General features: G+C 38.8%; 1 protein-coding gene across 9 annotated transcripts in view; it reads left to right on the top strand.

Moving 5' to 3' along the window:
* NALCN (sodium leak channel, non-selective) overlaps positions 1 to 18953 on the top strand; it is a 363838-nt gene that overhangs the window by 102743 nt on the left and 242142 nt on the right. Inside the window, exon 1 of one of the 9 annotated variants that reach the window (XM_024348326.3) lies at positions 9076 to 9199. The exons of the other annotated variants lie outside the window; for them this stretch is intronic. Coding sequence (XP_024204094.1) covers positions 9166 to 9199 — 34 coding nt within the window. The 5' untranslated portion in view covers positions 9076 to 9165. Of the gene's footprint in view, positions 1 to 9075; positions 9200 to 18953 lie in introns of those variants that run through there. 9 annotated transcript variants of the gene reach the window in all.

The following is an 18953-nucleotide window of genomic DNA, read 5'->3' as shown; positions in this document are numbered from 1 at the left end:
TTTTAGGTCTAACACGTAAGTCTTTAATCCATCTTGAATTAATTTTTGTATAAGGTGTAAGGAAGGGATCCAGTTTCAGCTTTCTACGTATGGCTAGCCAGTTTTCCCAGCATCATTTATTAAATAGGGAATCCTTTCCCGATTGCTTGTTTTTGTCAGGTTTGTCAAAGAACAGATGGTTGTAGATATGTGGCATTACTTCTGAGGGCTCTGTTCTGTTCCATTGATCTATATCTCTGTTTTGGTACCAGTACCATGCTGTTTTGGTTACTGTAGCCTTGTAGTATAGTTTGAAGTCAGGTAGTGTGATGCCTCCGGCTTTGTTCTTTTGGCTTAGGATTGACTTGGTGATGCGGGCTCTTTTTTGTTTCCATATGAACTTTAAAGTAGTTTTTTCCAATTCTGTGAAGAAAGTCATTGGTAGCTTGACCACATAGTTGGAAGTAAAGCACTCCTCAGCAAATGTAAAAGAACAGAAATTATAACAAACTGTCTCTCAGACCACAGTGCAATCAAACTAGAACTCAGGATTAAGAAACTCACTCAAAACCACTCAACTACATGGAAACTGAACAACCTGCTCCCGAATGAATACTGGGTACATAACGAAATGAAGGCAGAAATAAAGATGTTCTTTGAAACCAACGAGAACAAAGACACAACATACCAGAATCTCTGGGATGCATTCAAAGCAGTGTGTACAGGGAAATTTATAGCACTAAATGCCCACAAGAGAAAGCAGGAAATATCCAAAATTGACACCCTAACATCACAATTAAAAGAACTAGAAAAGCAAGAGCAGACACATTCAAAAGCTAGCAGAAGGCAAGAAATAGCTAAAATCAGAGCAGAACTGAAGGAAATAGAGACACAAAAAACCTTTCAAAAAATCAATGAATCCAGGAGCTGGTTTTTTGAAAAGATCAACAAAATTGATAGACCTCTAGCAAGACTAATAAAGAAGAAAAGAGAGAAGAATCAAATAGACACAATAAAAAATGATAAAGGGGATATCACCACTGATCCCACAGAAATGCAAACTACCATCAGAGAATATTACAAACACCTCTACACAAATAAACTAGAAAATCTAGAAGAAATGGATAAATTCCTCGACACATACACCCTCCCAAGACTAAACCAGGAAGAAGTTGAATCTCTGAATAGACCAATAACAGGCTCTGAAATTGTGGCAATAATCAGTAGCTTACCAACCAAAAAAAGTCCGGGACCAGATGGATTCACAGACGAATTCTACCAGAGGTACAAGGAGGAACTGGTACCATTCCTTCTGAAACTATTCCAATCAATAGAAAAAGAGGGAATCCTCCCTAACTCATTTTATGAGGCCAGCATCATCCTGATACCAAAGCCTGACAGAGACACAACCAAAAAAGGGAATTTTAGACCAATATCTTTGATGAACATTGATGCAAAAATCCTCAATGAAATACTGGCAAACCGAATCCAGCAGCACATCAAAAAGCTTATCCACCATGATCAGGTGGGCTTCATCCCTGGGTTGCAAGGCTGGTTCAACTTATGCAAATCGATAAATGTAATCCAGCATATAAACAGAACCAAAGACAAAACCCACATGATTATCTCATTAGATGCAGAAAAGGCCTTTGACAAAATTCAACAGCCCTTCATGCTAAATACTCTCAATAAATTAGGTATTGATGGGACGTATCTCAAATTAATAAGAGCTATCTATGACAAACCCACAGCCAATATCATACTGAATGGGCAAAAACTGGAAGCATTCCCTTTGAAAACTGGCACAAGACAGGGATGCCCTCTCTCACCACTCCTATTCAACAGAGTGTTGGAAGTTCTGGCCAGGGCAATCAGGCAGGAGAAGGAAATAAAGGGTATTCAATTAGGAAAAGAGGAAGTCAAATTGTCCCTGTTTGCAGATGACATGATTATATATCTAGAAAACCCCATTGTCTCAGCCCAAAATCTCCTTAAGCTGATAAGCAACTTCAGCAAAGTCTCAGGATACAAAATCAATGTGCAAAAATCAGAAGCATTCTTATACACCAACAACAGACAAACAGAGAGCCAAATCATGAGTGAACTCCCATTCACAACTGCTTCAAAGAGAATAAAATACCTAGGAATCCAACTTACGAGGGATGTGAAGGACCTCTTCAAGGAGAACTACAAACCACTGCTCAATGAAATAAAAGAGGATACAAACAAATGGAAGAATATTCCATGCTCATGGGTAGGAAAAATCAATATCGTGAAAATGGCCATACTGCCCAAGGTAATTTACATATTCAATGCCATCCCCATCAAGAGATTTTTTTACACATTCCATATGTGAATATCCTACTTTCCGATTCAGTTCTGACTTTATTTCCATTATATGTGAATGTGTTTCTTTACTATTTTTCTATCAGTTTACTTCCTGGTCAATTGATTATATGGGAAAATAATTTATCCATTCAATATTCAAAAATAGTTTATTGAGGACCCACTATGTGCTAGGCATTTGATCACAACAGTGAAAAACAGAGAAAAAAAATCCTTGCTTTCATGGAGTTTACAAATTCTACCAAAGGAAACAGGAAATAATGAAAATAAGTAAGTAAAATAAATAGCATGCTACATAGTAATAAGTGTCAAGGAGAAAAGGAAAGCAGACAAAGAGAGAGGGGAAGGTGTGAGCAGGAATTGCAGTTTCAGATAAGGTGGCCATGAAGGTGTCCCTTCAAGGAAAATGTAGTAGTTGGGAAGGGGCAAGTCGCATGGCTCTCTGGGGAAGAGTGTGCAGGGCAGCGGGAACAGCCCTTGCAAAGGCCTTGAGAAGGAAGCATGCCCCATGCTCTCCTCCTCATATGAGGAGGCCAACAGGTCTTGAATGAAGCTATGGAGAAAGAGAAAGGGAATATGATTGGAAAGGTAACAAGGATGGATCACATAGAGCCTTCCAGGCCAACGTAATGACCTTGGCTTTTCCTTTTAAATGAGATGGAAAGCCCGTGGAGCATTTTGAGTAGAGGCGAGACAAAACTGATCAGGACTCTACTTGCTGGGCAGAGAATAGAATCAAGGGAAGCAATGACAGAAGAGACTGTCCTAAGAGTCCAGGCGAGAGATGGCAGTGGCTTGGGCAAAGGTGGTAGCAGTGGAGGTCACAGAAGATGCTGAATATAGTGTTCATGTTTACTTTATGGGATTTACTAAGAGATTGGCTGTGTGTTAAAAGGAAAAGATCATTCTAAAGCTTCTGGCCTCAGTGATTAGATAGACTTGCCATTAACTTCCAGAAGAGCATGTTTGAGGGGAAATATGAGGATATTGGTTTCATTACATGTTAAGTTCCAGTAATGTGTTTAGATTGAAAATGCTATAGCTGGTAGAATTTTTTCACTTTTTATGTCAAAACAGAAAACATGATTGAATAATGAAAACTACACATGCTCAATTTTTTAAAAATTGTTTTCTTTGACACAGTAAAAGATCAATGAGACTTGCTTAATTTTTGTCAAGAATACAAAGTCAACAATGGCTGAGATGAAAATATTTTCCATAAAGTAAAATGATCAAATTTGCAAAAGCTTGGTTACATGATGTGAATTTCACTCAAACCACAAGGCATTACACTAGAGTCTTGCTGAAAATTAAGACAGACTGTGTTAGGAATTCTTTGCCAATAGACAAAATGAATATGGGGTGGTTGATGTGCTGAAGTGGCCAATGAGCATGCTTTGATTGACAGATGAGGAAATGTATCCCTACATTTTATCAAACTATGTGGTGTCTGATTTATATCACTGAGGTGGCCATTCATTATGGTCATGAACTGTGAGGTCAAAGCACTTGCAAAAACTTGCCAAAATACTTCCTATTCCAGTACTAAATATTTCTCATATTTGTTTGCCTAGAATAACAAGATGCAGGCTTGGTAGTCCTTTCAAGAATGTGAATTTCTTTGGTATGTCTGAGTTTAGTAATGTTGAATTGTGTGTGTGTGTGTGTATTATTAAGACTTTGCCTGTATTTAACATTTTATTTGGTAAAAATAGCATTATTTTGGCAAGATTTTTAAAGCCTTGAAATGGGACAAATTAAAGTATAATGCTTTTTCTTGAGAAATAATTTATTGCTCCATGTTGTTGAATCATACCATTAGTCATGAAACCAAAACCCTATATTTAAAAAGTAACAATCTCATATTCAAAGTATCTCCTTTGAACATTTCAAAGAATCTTAAGCAAATCTTTATGTGACATTAAATTGTACATTTTACCTTGTTATTTTAGATCTATGGGTGGAGTTCATTCTTTGGGCTAAGTGTAGGTGTGAAGTATGAATTTCTGTGTCTTGGTATGCCAATAACTTAGAGCAAGATTAGTAGAGTGGCTTTTGTGAGAAAAAAAGAGCTGTTTTATCAGACATCAGTTGGAACTTCGCCTTGTTTTGTTTCCCTGAACTGTCCAATCTGCTTCATATATTTGTGTGAAATCCTAAAATGTCTGTATGTCAATAATTTTTAGTTAGCATATTTTTTCCAAACAGACATCCTTGTGAACATCAGCCGTTTCTGAGAACTGGGCCCACGGACCATAGCTACTTTGAGTCTCAGTCTATGTAATAGTTGGAGTAAAGTAAGCTTTAAAGAGAGAACTCACAACACAATGGCTCAAGCAAGACACAAGTTGATTTCTTTCTGAAGCTGCCATCCTGGGTATGTGGGTAGTTGGATGAGCTGGGCCCCATGAAGTCATCCCAAAGTGCAGGACTCTGTGGCATCTCTGCCAAACTCAACACTTACTCTCCAAGTCTGTCCTTGGCTTCTCTATTTCTAGCTGGTGGAAGGGAAGGGAAAAATGAGTCCAGGGAAGGAGTTTTTGTAGATGGCTTGGGAGTTGCATACATCAGGAAGAACTTTGTGACAAGGCCACACCTCCTTGCAGGAAATTCTAGGAAACATATTCCCTCACTGAGCAGCCATGCGCCCAGGAAGAAGAGAAGAATGAGTCTAGAGTCGCAAGCAGCAATATCTACTACAGGCTTAAATAACCAAAGGACAAAATGCCCAGTCCATTATAAATATATTCCAAAAATGAAGCCATGAAATTTGACTTCATTTATTGAAGTCAAATCAAATTTATTGTTATAAACTAATTTCTCTATTTTATATTATATTTCTCAAATGATTACATTTTTAACACAGAACAAAGCCATAGTTAGAATTTCAGCAATCATATGGAATATCCAAAAGGTACACCCAATACACCCAAAAGCTAAACCAGAGTCACTGCTAAATTTTATATTGTTCTGATTTACCTAACAGATTAGTGAAAATAATTAAAATCTTGCTGCTTTTTAAATTTTAAATCTCGGATTTTGGTTAGAACTCTGAGAGTATTTAAAACTATCTTTACCTACTCTTGTTGGACAATCATTTGAGGAGCTAAGAGTGCAGAGAAGGCAGAGAAATGTTCTCCTCACCCCAAGCAAAAGCACAGAAGAACTATTGCTAATCCAAAATGCAGGAAGGAAATTTCACCCCTCCTCCCTTCCCTTTTCTTGGGCTAGTCTGTTTAATTTTAAAAGCAGAATTTTTGCTTTCACAAAGTATACCAGACAGGAATTTGTTCAAATTCCTCAAAACCAAGCCAAGAAAAGTTTCAGAAAGTTCAGACACGCATGGCAGAGTGGAAAGAACATAGTCTGTGGAGGCGAGCACGGATTCATTGGAATGCCGCTCCAGACATCCACTCTGGGTGAACTCAGGGATGTGTTTAGTCTCATTAAGCCACAGTCTTTTCATTTTTAATGTAAGAGTGATAAGAACAAACTTGCCAGTGTGTTGGTGGAGAACTGAAATAGAGAAAGGCCTGGTGTGTAACAGGATGTTTCTCTCCATCTGTGTAATCTGTGACAGTCCTAGGAAGTTCAAAGTTATGACTGTTCTGGGTTTGTGGCCAACAGTTGTCTGTGGCTTCCATGGGTTGGAGCTGTCTAATGGGGCCCAGGCCACCATCGCTCTGCTCAGAAGCTAATCATACCAAAACATGAGGTTTTTCTCCAAGCGACAAAGAGGAGCTAAGCACCCAAGGATCTCTATAATAGTAGCAGGAAAATGAAGCTGAGACCTTGCCCTGACTTAGAAGTTCATAACAATAATGGCCCCAAACAAGATGCTCATGTCTATTGGTTGTGGTTAATAATCACGCAACAACATGAACTTCAAACCCAGCCTATGCTTGGCTCTTCCAGGGACTGAAGGCATCTCAGAGCCCCACCCCTTACCTCAGAAACCGCAGGAAGGAGCCTGGGTTCTCAGAGTCCAAGAAAATGCACCTGATAATAGCACCTGAACTTCCTCCACACAAAGAAAGCCTGATAGGGACAGGGGATTAAGCTTGCGTGGAGGGCAGGATCCAACCCACAGTAGCACTTCCTTGCCATGCGACCTTAGCAAATGGCTTAACTCGCTTTCTGTATCAGTAAAATGGTGTTCGTAGTACTAAGGTGTCAGTGAGGATTAAATGAGCCAAGCCTGACCCACACCAATTTATGACAAGTCTCAGCCACTTTAATGAACGTGATGATATTCTAACGTTTGGGATGCTGAGGTGGAGGACGATGGTGTCCCACCTCCTGCAAATGCCATGTAGACACTGAAGCTACACAAGCAATGGCTCTAAAGTCAAAGCCAGCATCAGGACTGGTATAAAAGAATCACCAGGACAAGGGCAGGGCAGAGGGGAGGCCAAAGCAGCTTTGTCAGTGCCTGCGCGGCTGGACCTAGAGGAATTTCTCGACATAGAGGGTAAAACAACCCATTGGCCCACATTTCTGAGGACCGACGTGGGAGAAGGGTCACATGAGGCCATGAAATGGGCATCTGCAGAGGAAATGGAAGCCAGTGTCTGGAGACAAGTGGAGCCATTGAGCTAGCAATGCGTGATAGATACTGTGGGAAGGGATGTGGGGAATGCAGCGCCTCTCAAGGGAGGTGGCTGAGTCTGGCAATGAGGGCCTGGGGCATCCTTAGTCAGCAAAGCAGGTCTGCAGCCTCGGGAGCTCTGGCAGCTGGTGTGGGTCACCAACTGGCCTCGGGCACCATTCATGGAAATTAATCTGGATAGTCCCCTCCTGGAGACCCTCCAGGATGGCAGATGAGCAGACTGGCCGGCTTTCAAAGTCTGCTGACCTCTATAATTGTGGCTCTTCACATGGTCCAACACACTCTTCCCTTTTACATGTGTTTCCTCTTTGAATATTTCCACCAGCCCCTCTCCCTGACCTCTCTCTGCTTTGTTACTTTCCTTTGCCCATTTAATCTACATTTTATGTTTTGTCCAGATTAACATACCTGTGTTTCATCTGCCAGGCACTGGCCCAGGCCCTAGGAATATGGTGGTGACCAACACAGAGTGGCTGCTTTCGCGGAGTTTGCAATCTACAAAGGGACAAAAAGGATAAACAACTTTAAACTTTAAAACTTGGACAAACTTTTATAAATACTGCATTTTTCCAATAAAATGAGATAAACAATGGTATAACCTACATGGTACAGAATCTGTGTCTCCCTAAAATTAAAGCTTTGAGATAAAAGGAGACAAGAGGTATTGTTGGACTTGAATTTGTTGTGCAAATAAGATTAAAACCTTGAATATTAGCCTTTTGATTGTTGTCTCTTTTTGCAGTATGAGGTAGTTGAGAATTCTAGGTCAAAACATAAGGGTTAAAACGCTGGAAAAATTAAATAGGCCAAATGAAAGAATTGTCTTGCTAAAATGTCTATGTAGATGATAAAATGTCCTTGTGCCTCTTTAACTTCAACGATTTGTGCTGGATATTTTATAAGCGTCTATTAGGCAATAGCAAATTTATTCAAGTATAAGAGAATTACGAAACACAACTGTCATAGGAGATACTTATTTCCTTCCAACCAATAAGTAACCACCAGTGATGAGAAGGCAGAAAGTGACAAGATTAACCAAGTAAGAGAGTTGGATACAACATTCAACTCCATTTCTTCATGTCCCAATAAGAGACAACGTTTGACCTGCCCTCTCATTCCTAATCTTGTTGAACGAATCTAGTACAGAGGTTCATAAAAACCGTCAGTTATATAATGCCGGATTTTGTCAACAAACAATAATTTTTTCTTTAAAAATTATTCCAGGCCAGGCCGGGCGTGGTGGCTCACGCCTGTAATCCCAGCACTTTGGGAGGCTGAGGCGGGCGGATCACGAGGTCAGGAGATCAAGACCAGTCTGGCCAACATGGTGAAACCCCCATCTCTACTAAAAATACAAAAATCAGCTGGACGTGGTGGCAGGGGCCTGTAGTCGCAGCTACTCGGGAGGCTGAGGCAGGAGAATCACTTTAACACGGGAGGCGGAGATTGCAGTGAGCTGAGATCCAGCCACTGCACCCTAGCCTGGCAACAGAGCAAGATTCCGTCTCAAAAAAAAAAAAAAAAAAAAGAAAAGAAAAGAAAAAAAATTATTCCAGGCCAGGTGTGGTGGCTCACACCTGTAATCCCAACACTTTGGGTGGCCAAGGTGTGTGGACCGCTTGAGCTCAGGACTTCAAGGCCAGCCTGAGCAACATGGCGAAACCTGGTCTCTACAAGAAATACAAAAATTAACCAGGTGTGGTAGTGAGTGCCTGTAGTCCCAGCTCCTCATCCGCCTGTAATCCCAAGCGGAGATTGAAGTGAGCCGAGATGGCACCACTGCATTCCATCCTGGGTGACAGAGCCAAACCCTGTCTCAAAAAATAACAAAATACACACCAGGGCCTGTCAGGGGGTGGGAGGGAAGGGGAGGGACAGCATGAGGACAAATACCTAGTGCATGTGGGGCTTAAAACCTAGATGATGGGTCAATAGGTGCAGCAAACCACCATGCCACATGCATACCTATGTAACAAACCTGCACATTCTGCACATGTATCCCAGAACTTAAATTTAAAAATAAAATAAAAATAATAACATAATAAAATAACAAAAAAGTCTTTACATCTGAAATAAATGTACTTAAAATTAAAAATAAAATTAAAGTACAAAAAATTAAAATAAAAATCATTTTAGATGTTTCCTCAGATTTAAATGGAGGTCATTGAAGCTCAAACACCTGGCTGCAAAGTGATTTGTAAGACGAACACCTACACTCTACAAAAAGACTTATGAATACCCTGCATTGGTTGATGAACAAGAACAGTGAGTTATACCTTCTGAATAGTGAATTAAATACTATTAAAGTTTTAAATAATTGCCAATTGCTCCATATTTCAAACGTATTTCTCTGCATGTTAGAGTTCAGCTAGTGTTTCCAGGGATGATTTTTCTGTATTCCTCCCAGTCAGGAATAGCCAGTCAGTATTACTCCATCAGCCACAGCACAAATGTCTGATTGCTCTCTTGAGGTCGTTAGCCCAGATACTTGCTAGAAAGGTATGATTGCTGGCCAAATGAGCTCTGGCCTGGTGCAGCCGTCTTGCCAATGTGCCTAATGAGAGCGCGGAAAGACATTTTATTCCAGGCATAAGCAGGCCAGATCACAGCTGCCCAAAGCTCTCTGGCTTTGATTAAGTTTGTTTTGCTATTATGTAATGGGTACTTGAACCATATTCCGTGAATGACCGTTTTCCTTCCTCTTTCGCCACTATTCTAAGTATGTTGTGTGTATCTAATGTTGCCTTGCAGTTAGTTGTTAAAATCAAGCAGAAAAGAAAACAGGCAAATATTAAAACGTAAATAGAAAAAGTTGTTGGTGGGGAAAATGACTTATAACGCATTATTCTGACATAATGTCTTGGGGTCCACCAGGAGAATCGCCCCATCACAATTCAGCCTCTCTTTGTGCTAATGACGGCCTTTTCGTCCTGTGCTGTTAGTGATGCATAAGCCAAATTGTGACCAGGCAGACTAGACCACATGTAAGCAGAGAACCACGTCTTTGTAGACATTAATTTAAAACTCGTTCTAATCAAATATGTTCATTTATCTGTACTATTTTTGATCCATATCTTAAATCAAAACAAAGCTTTTTTGACTTCTGGTTTCTGTTTCTGCTTGTAAAGAGCTTGGAAGTTATCAATCCTGTCTTCATAACAAGAAAAATGCTGAGCACACTGTAAGTCAGTAACTGGAAATCAACAGTGTTTTAAAAGTTAATTGATTACAATTTTCTCACATTCTTCTCTCACCTGGTTCTGGTCTACACTGGAAATGCTGGAAAAGTAGGACTATACAGCACAGAGCTTTCTTGGTAGCATAACTTAATACATGAAAAATGATTTTTAATTTTAGTATAACCTTTAAACTGGAATCTGTAGCACATTGGGAAAAGAAAACCTAAACCAGTTGAACAAATTTCAATTTTAAACATATTTTCAGGCTTTGGAAGCTTACTGAAGAATGTGGATAGCAAATACAGGAAAAATTCTGTGAATATTTTTATTCATATATGTAAACGTGAAGGTATAAGACAGAAAAATTTCCCCATGTACAGCTTCAAATTTTTAGCAGTTAGTTAACATTTTCTATTCAGTTTTAACCATTAAGTTGTAATATTATTACAAATGATATTAGAACACATCTTTGCTTTTAGTGCTGTATTATAAATATTTTAATTGATGACATTCAGTGTAAATTTGGTATTTATCGTAATACAAATAAGAACTTTATTTTTAGTTAATTCCATGTGTTATTTGTATTTCTTATCTCATATTTATTTAAAATTACATTTGGTCACTATCACTCAGGTATCTTTCTTCCCTCCCACTTAGACCTAATTGGATTTTTTAAAATTGGATTTTAATCTGCCTTTATAAACAAACATCAATTATTTATTTCCAATCTTGGTTGATCTTTTTATTCCAAGATTATTTACTAGTTCATTCAGCCTTCCTATTAAAAATAAATAAATAAATAAATAAATAAATAATTGCTCTTGTAGCTCTTCTGAGGTAGACTGACCAGGTCTACCTTATTGTTAATTTTTGCATTTTCATTTTTATTGAATATGTATGATGATACAGATATGAACCATGTGCATATCTCAGAATAGGAGGAAAAATATCTTAGTACTTTTACCAAATACTTGGTTCTAATTTTTGGACTATTATGAATTTTTTATGTCATAACTATTATCTTAACATTATGCGAAGTTCTAGCCCTTTTGCTTCAATTTCCTTTGAAAAGATTTCTTTCCAATAAATCTTTAAAATATGGGTGACAAAACTAAAAGACCCTCAGAGGAAACATATTTCTGGTATGACATATTTTGTGTACTCTTTAGGACAATTGAAAAGCTTCTAATTAACGTTTCTTTAGCGCCTTAGTGGTGACCAGCAGTATCATCACTGCCCTAGTGCATCCATGGAAGTTGAGGTCCAGGGTGTACTGACTCATACAGGTTACCTAGGTAAGAAGTAATGGATAACTGGAATGTTAGGAACTGTAAATGACAGCTAACTGTGGCAAAGTGTAGGGTTTTTGTTTTTTTCTTTTTTCTTGTCTTGTCTTTTTTTTTTTTTTTTTTTTGAGACAGAGTCTTACTCTGTCCCCCAGGCTGGAGTGTGGTGGTGTGATCTCGGCTCACTGCATCCTCTGCCTCCCAGGTTCAAGCAATTCTCCTGCCTCAGCCTCCCAAGTAGCTGGGATTACAGGTGCATGCCACCAGGCCTGGATAATTTTTGTATTTTTAGTAGAGACAAGGTTTCACCATGTTGGCCAGGTTGGTCTCAAGCTCCTGACCTCATGATCCACCTGCCTTGGCCTTCCGAAGTGCTGGAATTACAGGCATGAGCCACTGCGCCCGGCCTTTCTTTTCTTCATAAGACAACTAATGGAAAATAAATTTCCAAGAAGCTCTTTTGACCTGACATCACTGCTCCTCAAAGGCAGAATGCTGATTCACAGGCCGAGGGGTATCTGACAAGGTTTCTTTGCTACCCTTACTCTCAGCCTACCTGGAAATTGCCGAGCGCAGGGGGCGCGGGGAGTGCTGTAGTTGGCGTGTGGACTGAGCGTCCTGGGAACTGTTCTGCTGTAGTACCTACACTTTCCTGCCAATGTCAGCATCCGGCTTGTCAACACTTCTTTTCCATTTGTGAATACTATAGTGAAAGCCTTCACCTCTCCTTTCTTTGAAGTATTCTCTGTTCAGAACTTGGAACTTTAGAAATTTTCTACATTTAAGGAAACATATTTCAACTATGATTCTTTATTACTTATAAAAAATTAACTTAGAAGATATATGTAAACATGTGTATGGTTTAAGGTAACAAAGTGATTTTACCAATATGGCAAGTTGTGCCAAAAGAGTGCTTAAGTGTAAAAAACAAACAAAGAAACCAAAATCAAAATTAAAGTAGCTCAAAAACATAAAGTTTATAAATATTTTGAAGGCATTTATAATTTTAAAAAAGTCCTTTTATGTTTGTCCCATGTTCTGGAATAGCAAATAAAAAATGTGGTTTTTGCTTTATTTTGTTTTATTGCCTTGATATGCCACGTGGCAAGCCTCAGGCTGGGTGTGTGGAGCACATGACTTGAGTGTGTGGACAAGTTGTGTTGAAGATTATTATTACAGGCACAATGTTACAGCACAGTCTATCAGGGAAAAATACTTAAGTTTATTTTTTTGAGGCTGAGCGTGGTGGCTTATGCCTGTAATCCCAGCTCCTTGGGAGGCTGAGGCAGAGAATTGGTTGAACCCAGGAGGTGAAGGCTGCAGTGAGCCAAGACTGTACCGCTGCACTCCAGCCTGGGTGACAGGGCGAGACTCCATCTCAGAAAAAGAAAAAAAGGAAAGGAAGAAAGAAAGAGAGAGAAAAAAAGAGAAAGAAAGGAAGGAAGGAGGGAAGGAAGGAAGGAAGGAAGGAAGGAAGGAAGGAAGGAGGGAAGGAAGGAAGGAAAGAAAGAAAAAGAAAGAAAGAAGAAAAAGAAAAGGAAGGAAGGAAAAGAAGAGGAAGAAGAAGAAGGAGGGAAGGAAGGAAGGAGGATCGGAGGGAGAAAACATGGTTTACAGAGGTTTTATTCACTAGGATGGTAACATCCTCCCAAGTAATTTAATTCTAGCTGCTTTATTGTTTAATAAATCTCTGCAATTCAGAATGCACCTTTCTTGCTATTGCTGGTCTGCTGATCCACATGATCTTATTTCATGTATGTGGATCATCCAGCCACCGTGACAAATGTTCATTATGTTGAGTCCAGATGTCCACCTTAAGAGTACACACCCCTCGCTGCTGCTTTTTTTTTTAATTATGTCACACTAAATACATTTACTTTATGATAACTACTGTTGGGGTACAATTTACTCTTACCACAGAACCAGCTCTCAGTTAAGAAGAAAGTGCTGAGATGGTGTGGGGAAATTTGGTGAAGAAAAACATTGTAGTAAGTTACAGTCAATCTCACTACTGACCTTTGGCTAAAATTTTTTTTAATATGTGGCTAAAATCTGCATAACAGATGGTATATCTGAGTGAAGAGATTATTAGAGGGTGAGAGAAACTGAGAGTTCACCAAAAATAAAAACTAATAATTACAATATAGATTTTGCCATCAAAAAGTGACCTCAAATGCAAGTTTGTAGCTGAATTGAAGAGGCGGCCACTTTGTTCTTAATCTGGTGGCTGCTGCTTAGGTTTCGTTGTAGAGGCTACTGAGCTGTTTTGCAAGTTTGTATTATCTGTCTCATGATCCAGACCGAACCAGAGTCTACCAACGTGGATTAAGAATTAGTCTGTTTTCTTCTGTGTTTTTCTATGAATATACTGAATGTCTCATCTTGATTCAGAAGAAAAACCTGAAAGCTTACCCAAAAACAAACAAACAAACAAACCAAAAAAACCCTGTGTGTGGTTTGTCTTGGGACAGTTCAGAAGGCAGTCATTTAATTTCATTTGGGAACATTTTGCACTATTTATTTCATTCAAAATATGTTAATTTATTTTCGATTTTAATTAATGTACTTTTGTAATGGCTCATTCTGCAAGCAGAGATAGCCTCCCTTCCCCCAAACTCTAAGATATGCATGTATACAGTCATCTTATTACATAGCAGGAATTTTAAAAAGAAATAAGCTTTTCTTTCCAGTGCCTAGTTGTTAAAACAGCAAAATGATAAAAATTTGTGTAATGGTACTATTGAGCTGTCTGCTGTGTGGCAAATACTTTATACAAATAAGCGATGTCTTAGGATCTAGGCTTTTAGCCTTCAAAAATCTTTAAAGAAGAATGAAATGTCATTTTTAAGTCTTGTCTTTGATCTCAAGTGAAGAGATTCAATTCATTTCAAAAATACTTAATATAAATTATATGCTAGACCCTGTGCTAGGCACTGCAGGGCAAAAGCTGAAGAATCAGAGATGCTGTCAAGTTAGAAAAGTGTTTCTCAATTGGCAGTTTTCCCAACAAGGGCCACTGGTCAATGTCTACAAGTATTTTTGGTTGGGGGTTGCAGGGACTGTTGGAATTTAGTGGATAGAGGTCAGGGATGTGGCTACACATCTTGCAATGCATAGGACAGACCTTCCCATTAAAGCATCATCCACCTGCAGATGTCACTAGTACCAAACTTACATTTTGTGTAGCTTCAGCAAGTTCTCTCTTAAACTATTCATCGCTCCCTTTTTTCATTAGTTCTGCAGTTTAATAAGAATATTGCCCTATGGAGCAGTTCTAGCACTTTGGGAGGCCGAGGTGAGTGGATCACCTGAGGTCAGGAGTTCGAGGCCAGCCTGGCCAACATGACGAAACCCTGTCTCTACTAAAAATACAAAAATTAGCCGGGCGTGGTGGCATGTGCCTGTAGTCCCAGCTACTTGGGGAGGCTGAGGCAGGAGAATCACTTGAATCTGGAGGCAGAGGTTGCAGTGTGTTGAGATCAAGCCACTGCACTCCAGCCTCGGTGACAGAGCAAGACACCGTCTCAAAAAAAAAAAAAAAAATAGCTGGAGATTAGGCAAGTTGTATATATGTAAACATAAAAAAACAAAAACAAATAAAAACCAATATAGCACAACCCACCCCATCTTGAACAAGTTGTACTTCTAATCATGCACATGTGAAAACATGAAGCTCTTATTTGACCACCGTTCAGGATTGAATATTTAGTCATTGCAAATGTAGTTGAGCAAATAAGTATCTATTTGGAGTTTAGGATTAGGATCATACACTTCCACAGTTAAATCTACTGACTGACAGTAGACAGTTCATTGAGACACAGACAAAGCATAGTCATCCATGTATAGTGGTTGAGTAACGTGTAAGTTTCTTTTCCCTTCCAACTGAAGGGGATGCTCAAACTGAGATTTAACCAGGACAAAGTCAATCAGCTTCTCTCTGAAAATGGTGATGTCTGATCAGAGTCAGCTGGAGGATCAGAAAGAGTCATTTAGAAAAGTCTGAGGGAAACTGATGATCTTGAGTAACAAGAAAGTTGCCATTTTGTTCACCACAGATGAAAGTCTATTCCCAGACAGTAAATGAAGCCGGATAATCAGGCCAATTTCATAAACAGTAGATCAGATTGGAAGAGTTAAAGGACCAGATGAGAAAACAAGCACCTGTAGCAGGATGGCCTGAGTAAAACAAAGGATGATTCACGCAAAGGGGGTGCAAGGACTAATTCTGCAGACTCCTATAGCTTGTTGTGCCTTGCAAGCCCAAGAGAGGTTCCCAAAGGGACTGAGGCCTGGCAGCATCCAGTGAATGGGCTCTTGCATACCTGGTAAGGAGCTGTCTCAGAAGATAGGGTGTTCCATATCCCTGGAGGGGTTAAAGTTCAAGAACATTGCTGAGGATCCAAACACTGGGAGAGAGAAAGAAATGGATGGTCATAAAATAAATCCTCTTTGTTCTTTTAAAAATTCTGAGTGTGGGAGTGAAGGTGATTATTCAGACCAAGCCCTTGGGTACTGACTCATTCTTATTCCACTGTCTCGGGCTTACATCTCCAATTCTAACTTCCCAAATTCTGTCATGGTAGATCAGGTATTACCATTGTTAGAATAGTACTATAGGTATTTTGTGTTTGGAGAGAGGTTTAGTGGTAGGACCCCAGGTTTGTAGTGTGTTGCTAGTTATCATCACAATTTTATGACCCTCTCACTTGAGAGTGGAATGACAATGTGGTTATGTAACCTAAGACTAGAAGAAACAAATGGGAGTACTCCCAAAACACAAATATCTCACCTCTTTTTTCATGGGAAAAGAGTCAGCAGAAGAGGGCAAAGCGGTAAATAAAATCCTAAAGGTAATCAAAACAGATGGGAATATAATTTTGTTCAGAGCTATAAAAAATATCCTCTACTATTCTCAATACAGGCAGTGTGTAGAAAGTTTCAAGGTTAGTATTTATCTTCTAAACATAGACTTGTGGTCTTCTTATTTAATCAATTCAAACCACCAGTGGAAGAGGTCAGAAAGAATGAATGAAATCAGGAGAACTGATTATCATGAGTATCATTGTTGTGATTGCATTTCTTGCACAGCTTTAATTTGTGCCTTGAGAGTTTGGGGTCTGAGAAAGTAGTGCTATTCCAAGAGCTCTCCAGGGATACTTTTGGAACAGGCCTTATTGTTCTCTAAAAAATTAATGCGTTATATTCCCAGGTGCTGTTGTAGCATCATTTTTCATTTAACAAAAATATGGTCGTTTAGCCAGAAATTTTAGTTCTATAATTAAAATGGACTAAAAATATTCTGTAGCACATCTAGAAAAAATATTTTAAATGTATCAATGTTCTTCCTAGAAATTTTCCATGTTGGATTAAACAGTAGATGAAGACTTTTCTGTGTGTATAGGATGGGTTTTTATGTTTATATATGAGTGTGCAGGTGTTTTAAGAGAATTTTGAGAATCAGCAAAGCAAAGTCAATTCACTACAAAATAGTTTCCAAATTATCTGTGCAGTATTAATATTGAGGAAGAATTAATCGAAAAGCAAATATTTGAGAAATGCTTTCCTATGTCTGTAGGCTACAAAATCATTGTTTAATTTATCAGCAATCTTTGAGTGCTCCTCAGTGTCTGGTACAGAAATGAAAAATACAGTTTTAACTTTAGAGCACTCACACCTACTGAGGGAAACAAACAAGGTAGAGAATTCAGTATGACGAGTGACATGAGACAGTTGAATGGGAGGCTCTCTGGGAGTACTAAGGGCCATTGCCTAGTGTAGCTGAGGGCACAGAGGAGCTGAGCTGGGCAGCCCGGGAGTCTGTCAAGAGGGCCAGAGGGAAGCAGTGCAGGGCCAGCAGCGAGAGCGGGACTGTGCAAAAGAAGTTTCAGTAGCTACAGTTTCTTTCTCAGGGTCCTCCACTTCCCAAAGAAAATGAAAGGAACATACATTTGATTTTTGTCAGTTTAAATATTGGTCGACCATTGGAAAACCATTTTTGAAAAGTGATTTCTTTTGCTATATTTGGCAAAGCCGGGAGTAGTAAAGAGATGAGGAAGGACCATCTTAGTCCATTGCCTTTGCCTTTGCAACTGTTACTTCTTCACAGCCTTTCTACCCAGTGTAGTTCACGTATGGGAAACATTTCTTTCCATAGTCAGCATCTTCCTGGGGAGTGTTTTGGTTATACTTTCACAAATGTCTCACCTCTTTGTATCAACAAACCCTTCTCTTTGAGCTGTACTGTGGGTTTCTGTTTCTTTCCTTTTTTCCTTTGTCCAATTAGAAAAAAAAATGGAGTAGAAGTTTCAAGGCTACTTGTTAAATGTGCTCTTTTTTACTTAACTCCAAATGACATCTTGCTTGCAGATGTGATTAAGAAAGATCTGGACAGGGAGAGGGAGGATAATTTTCAATGTTCCTCTCAAATTTAATCTTATAGTGACAAGCTCCATATTTTACATGAAAATGCTCAGTTAATACAGCTATTAAACTTTAATGGTAGATAATAGTGGATTTCTGTAGCCACTTTTTGGTTTCATTCAAAAACCTAGAGGAAAATAAGGGATATAAATTATAAATTGTTTGTTTAATGTTAAAAATATGTTTCATATTCAGTGCACATAAGCAAAGGTATTGTCCAGTGTTAGTACCTATGAATCATCAATAAAAACAGTTGCTTCTGTTTGCTGTTGACATTTTATGTATGTGTTGTTCCTCTCTGAACCTTTTTCTTAAAAGTCAACTTTTAAGAAACTTATAAGTTTACTGTGGAGAGCCTATAAACAGATGCATGAGGGGCGCCTGTTCATATGGATAAGATAGGGCTATAAATGCCCTTATCTTGCCAGGGCTCTTCTAGGCCTCTTTAGGGTTAAGGCATACTCCCTTCTGAGAATTTGTGTTGTAACCGGTTGTCTAGCTTCACGTCCTGTTTCTATGGATTGTTTGTAACCAGCTTTTGCTGCAACTATTACTGCTGATTAATACCTTGCTAATCATAGGTTATGGAAAGACTGTTTTCTGTTTTAAGGCTCTGTTAGAAATTACTGATGCACACACTATATTGTAAATTCTTATCTCTGTATACTGTACTTCTGCATACAGATGTTATGTTAAAGAATTACTTCATCCCCATGTGACCATCTCACTTCATAATCCAATGACTCTAAATCCCTCACTAACCTACCCCCACCCTCACTAAACTTAACAATAAATGCTGGTAAATCCAGTGCATTGGCAGCATCACAGGACCAGAAGGCAGTGATCCCCCTGGACCCAGCTTTCACTAAAAAAAAAAAAAAAACAATAAACTTAGCCATCATAATCCCTCAGAAAAACATTAACTATATTTAAGGATAATAAGAGAAAATAATCTCTTTTTAACATACTTATTGATACATAATAATTGTACATATTTATGGGGTATCTGTGATATTTTGTTTTATGGATAAAATGTGTAATTATCAAATCAAGATATTTAGGATATCCATCACCTCAAGCATTTATCATTTCTATGTGTTGGGAACATTTCAAGGCCTCTCTACTAGCTATTTT

This window comes from Pan troglodytes, chromosome 14, assembly GCF_028858775.2.
Source record: "Pan troglodytes isolate AG18354 chromosome 14, NHGRI_mPanTro3-v2.0_pri, whole genome shotgun sequence".
In the NCBI taxonomy this organism is placed as follows: Eukaryota; Metazoa; Chordata; class Mammalia; order Primates; family Hominidae; genus Pan; species Pan troglodytes.
This window is presented reverse-complemented; position numbering and strand designations above follow the sequence as displayed.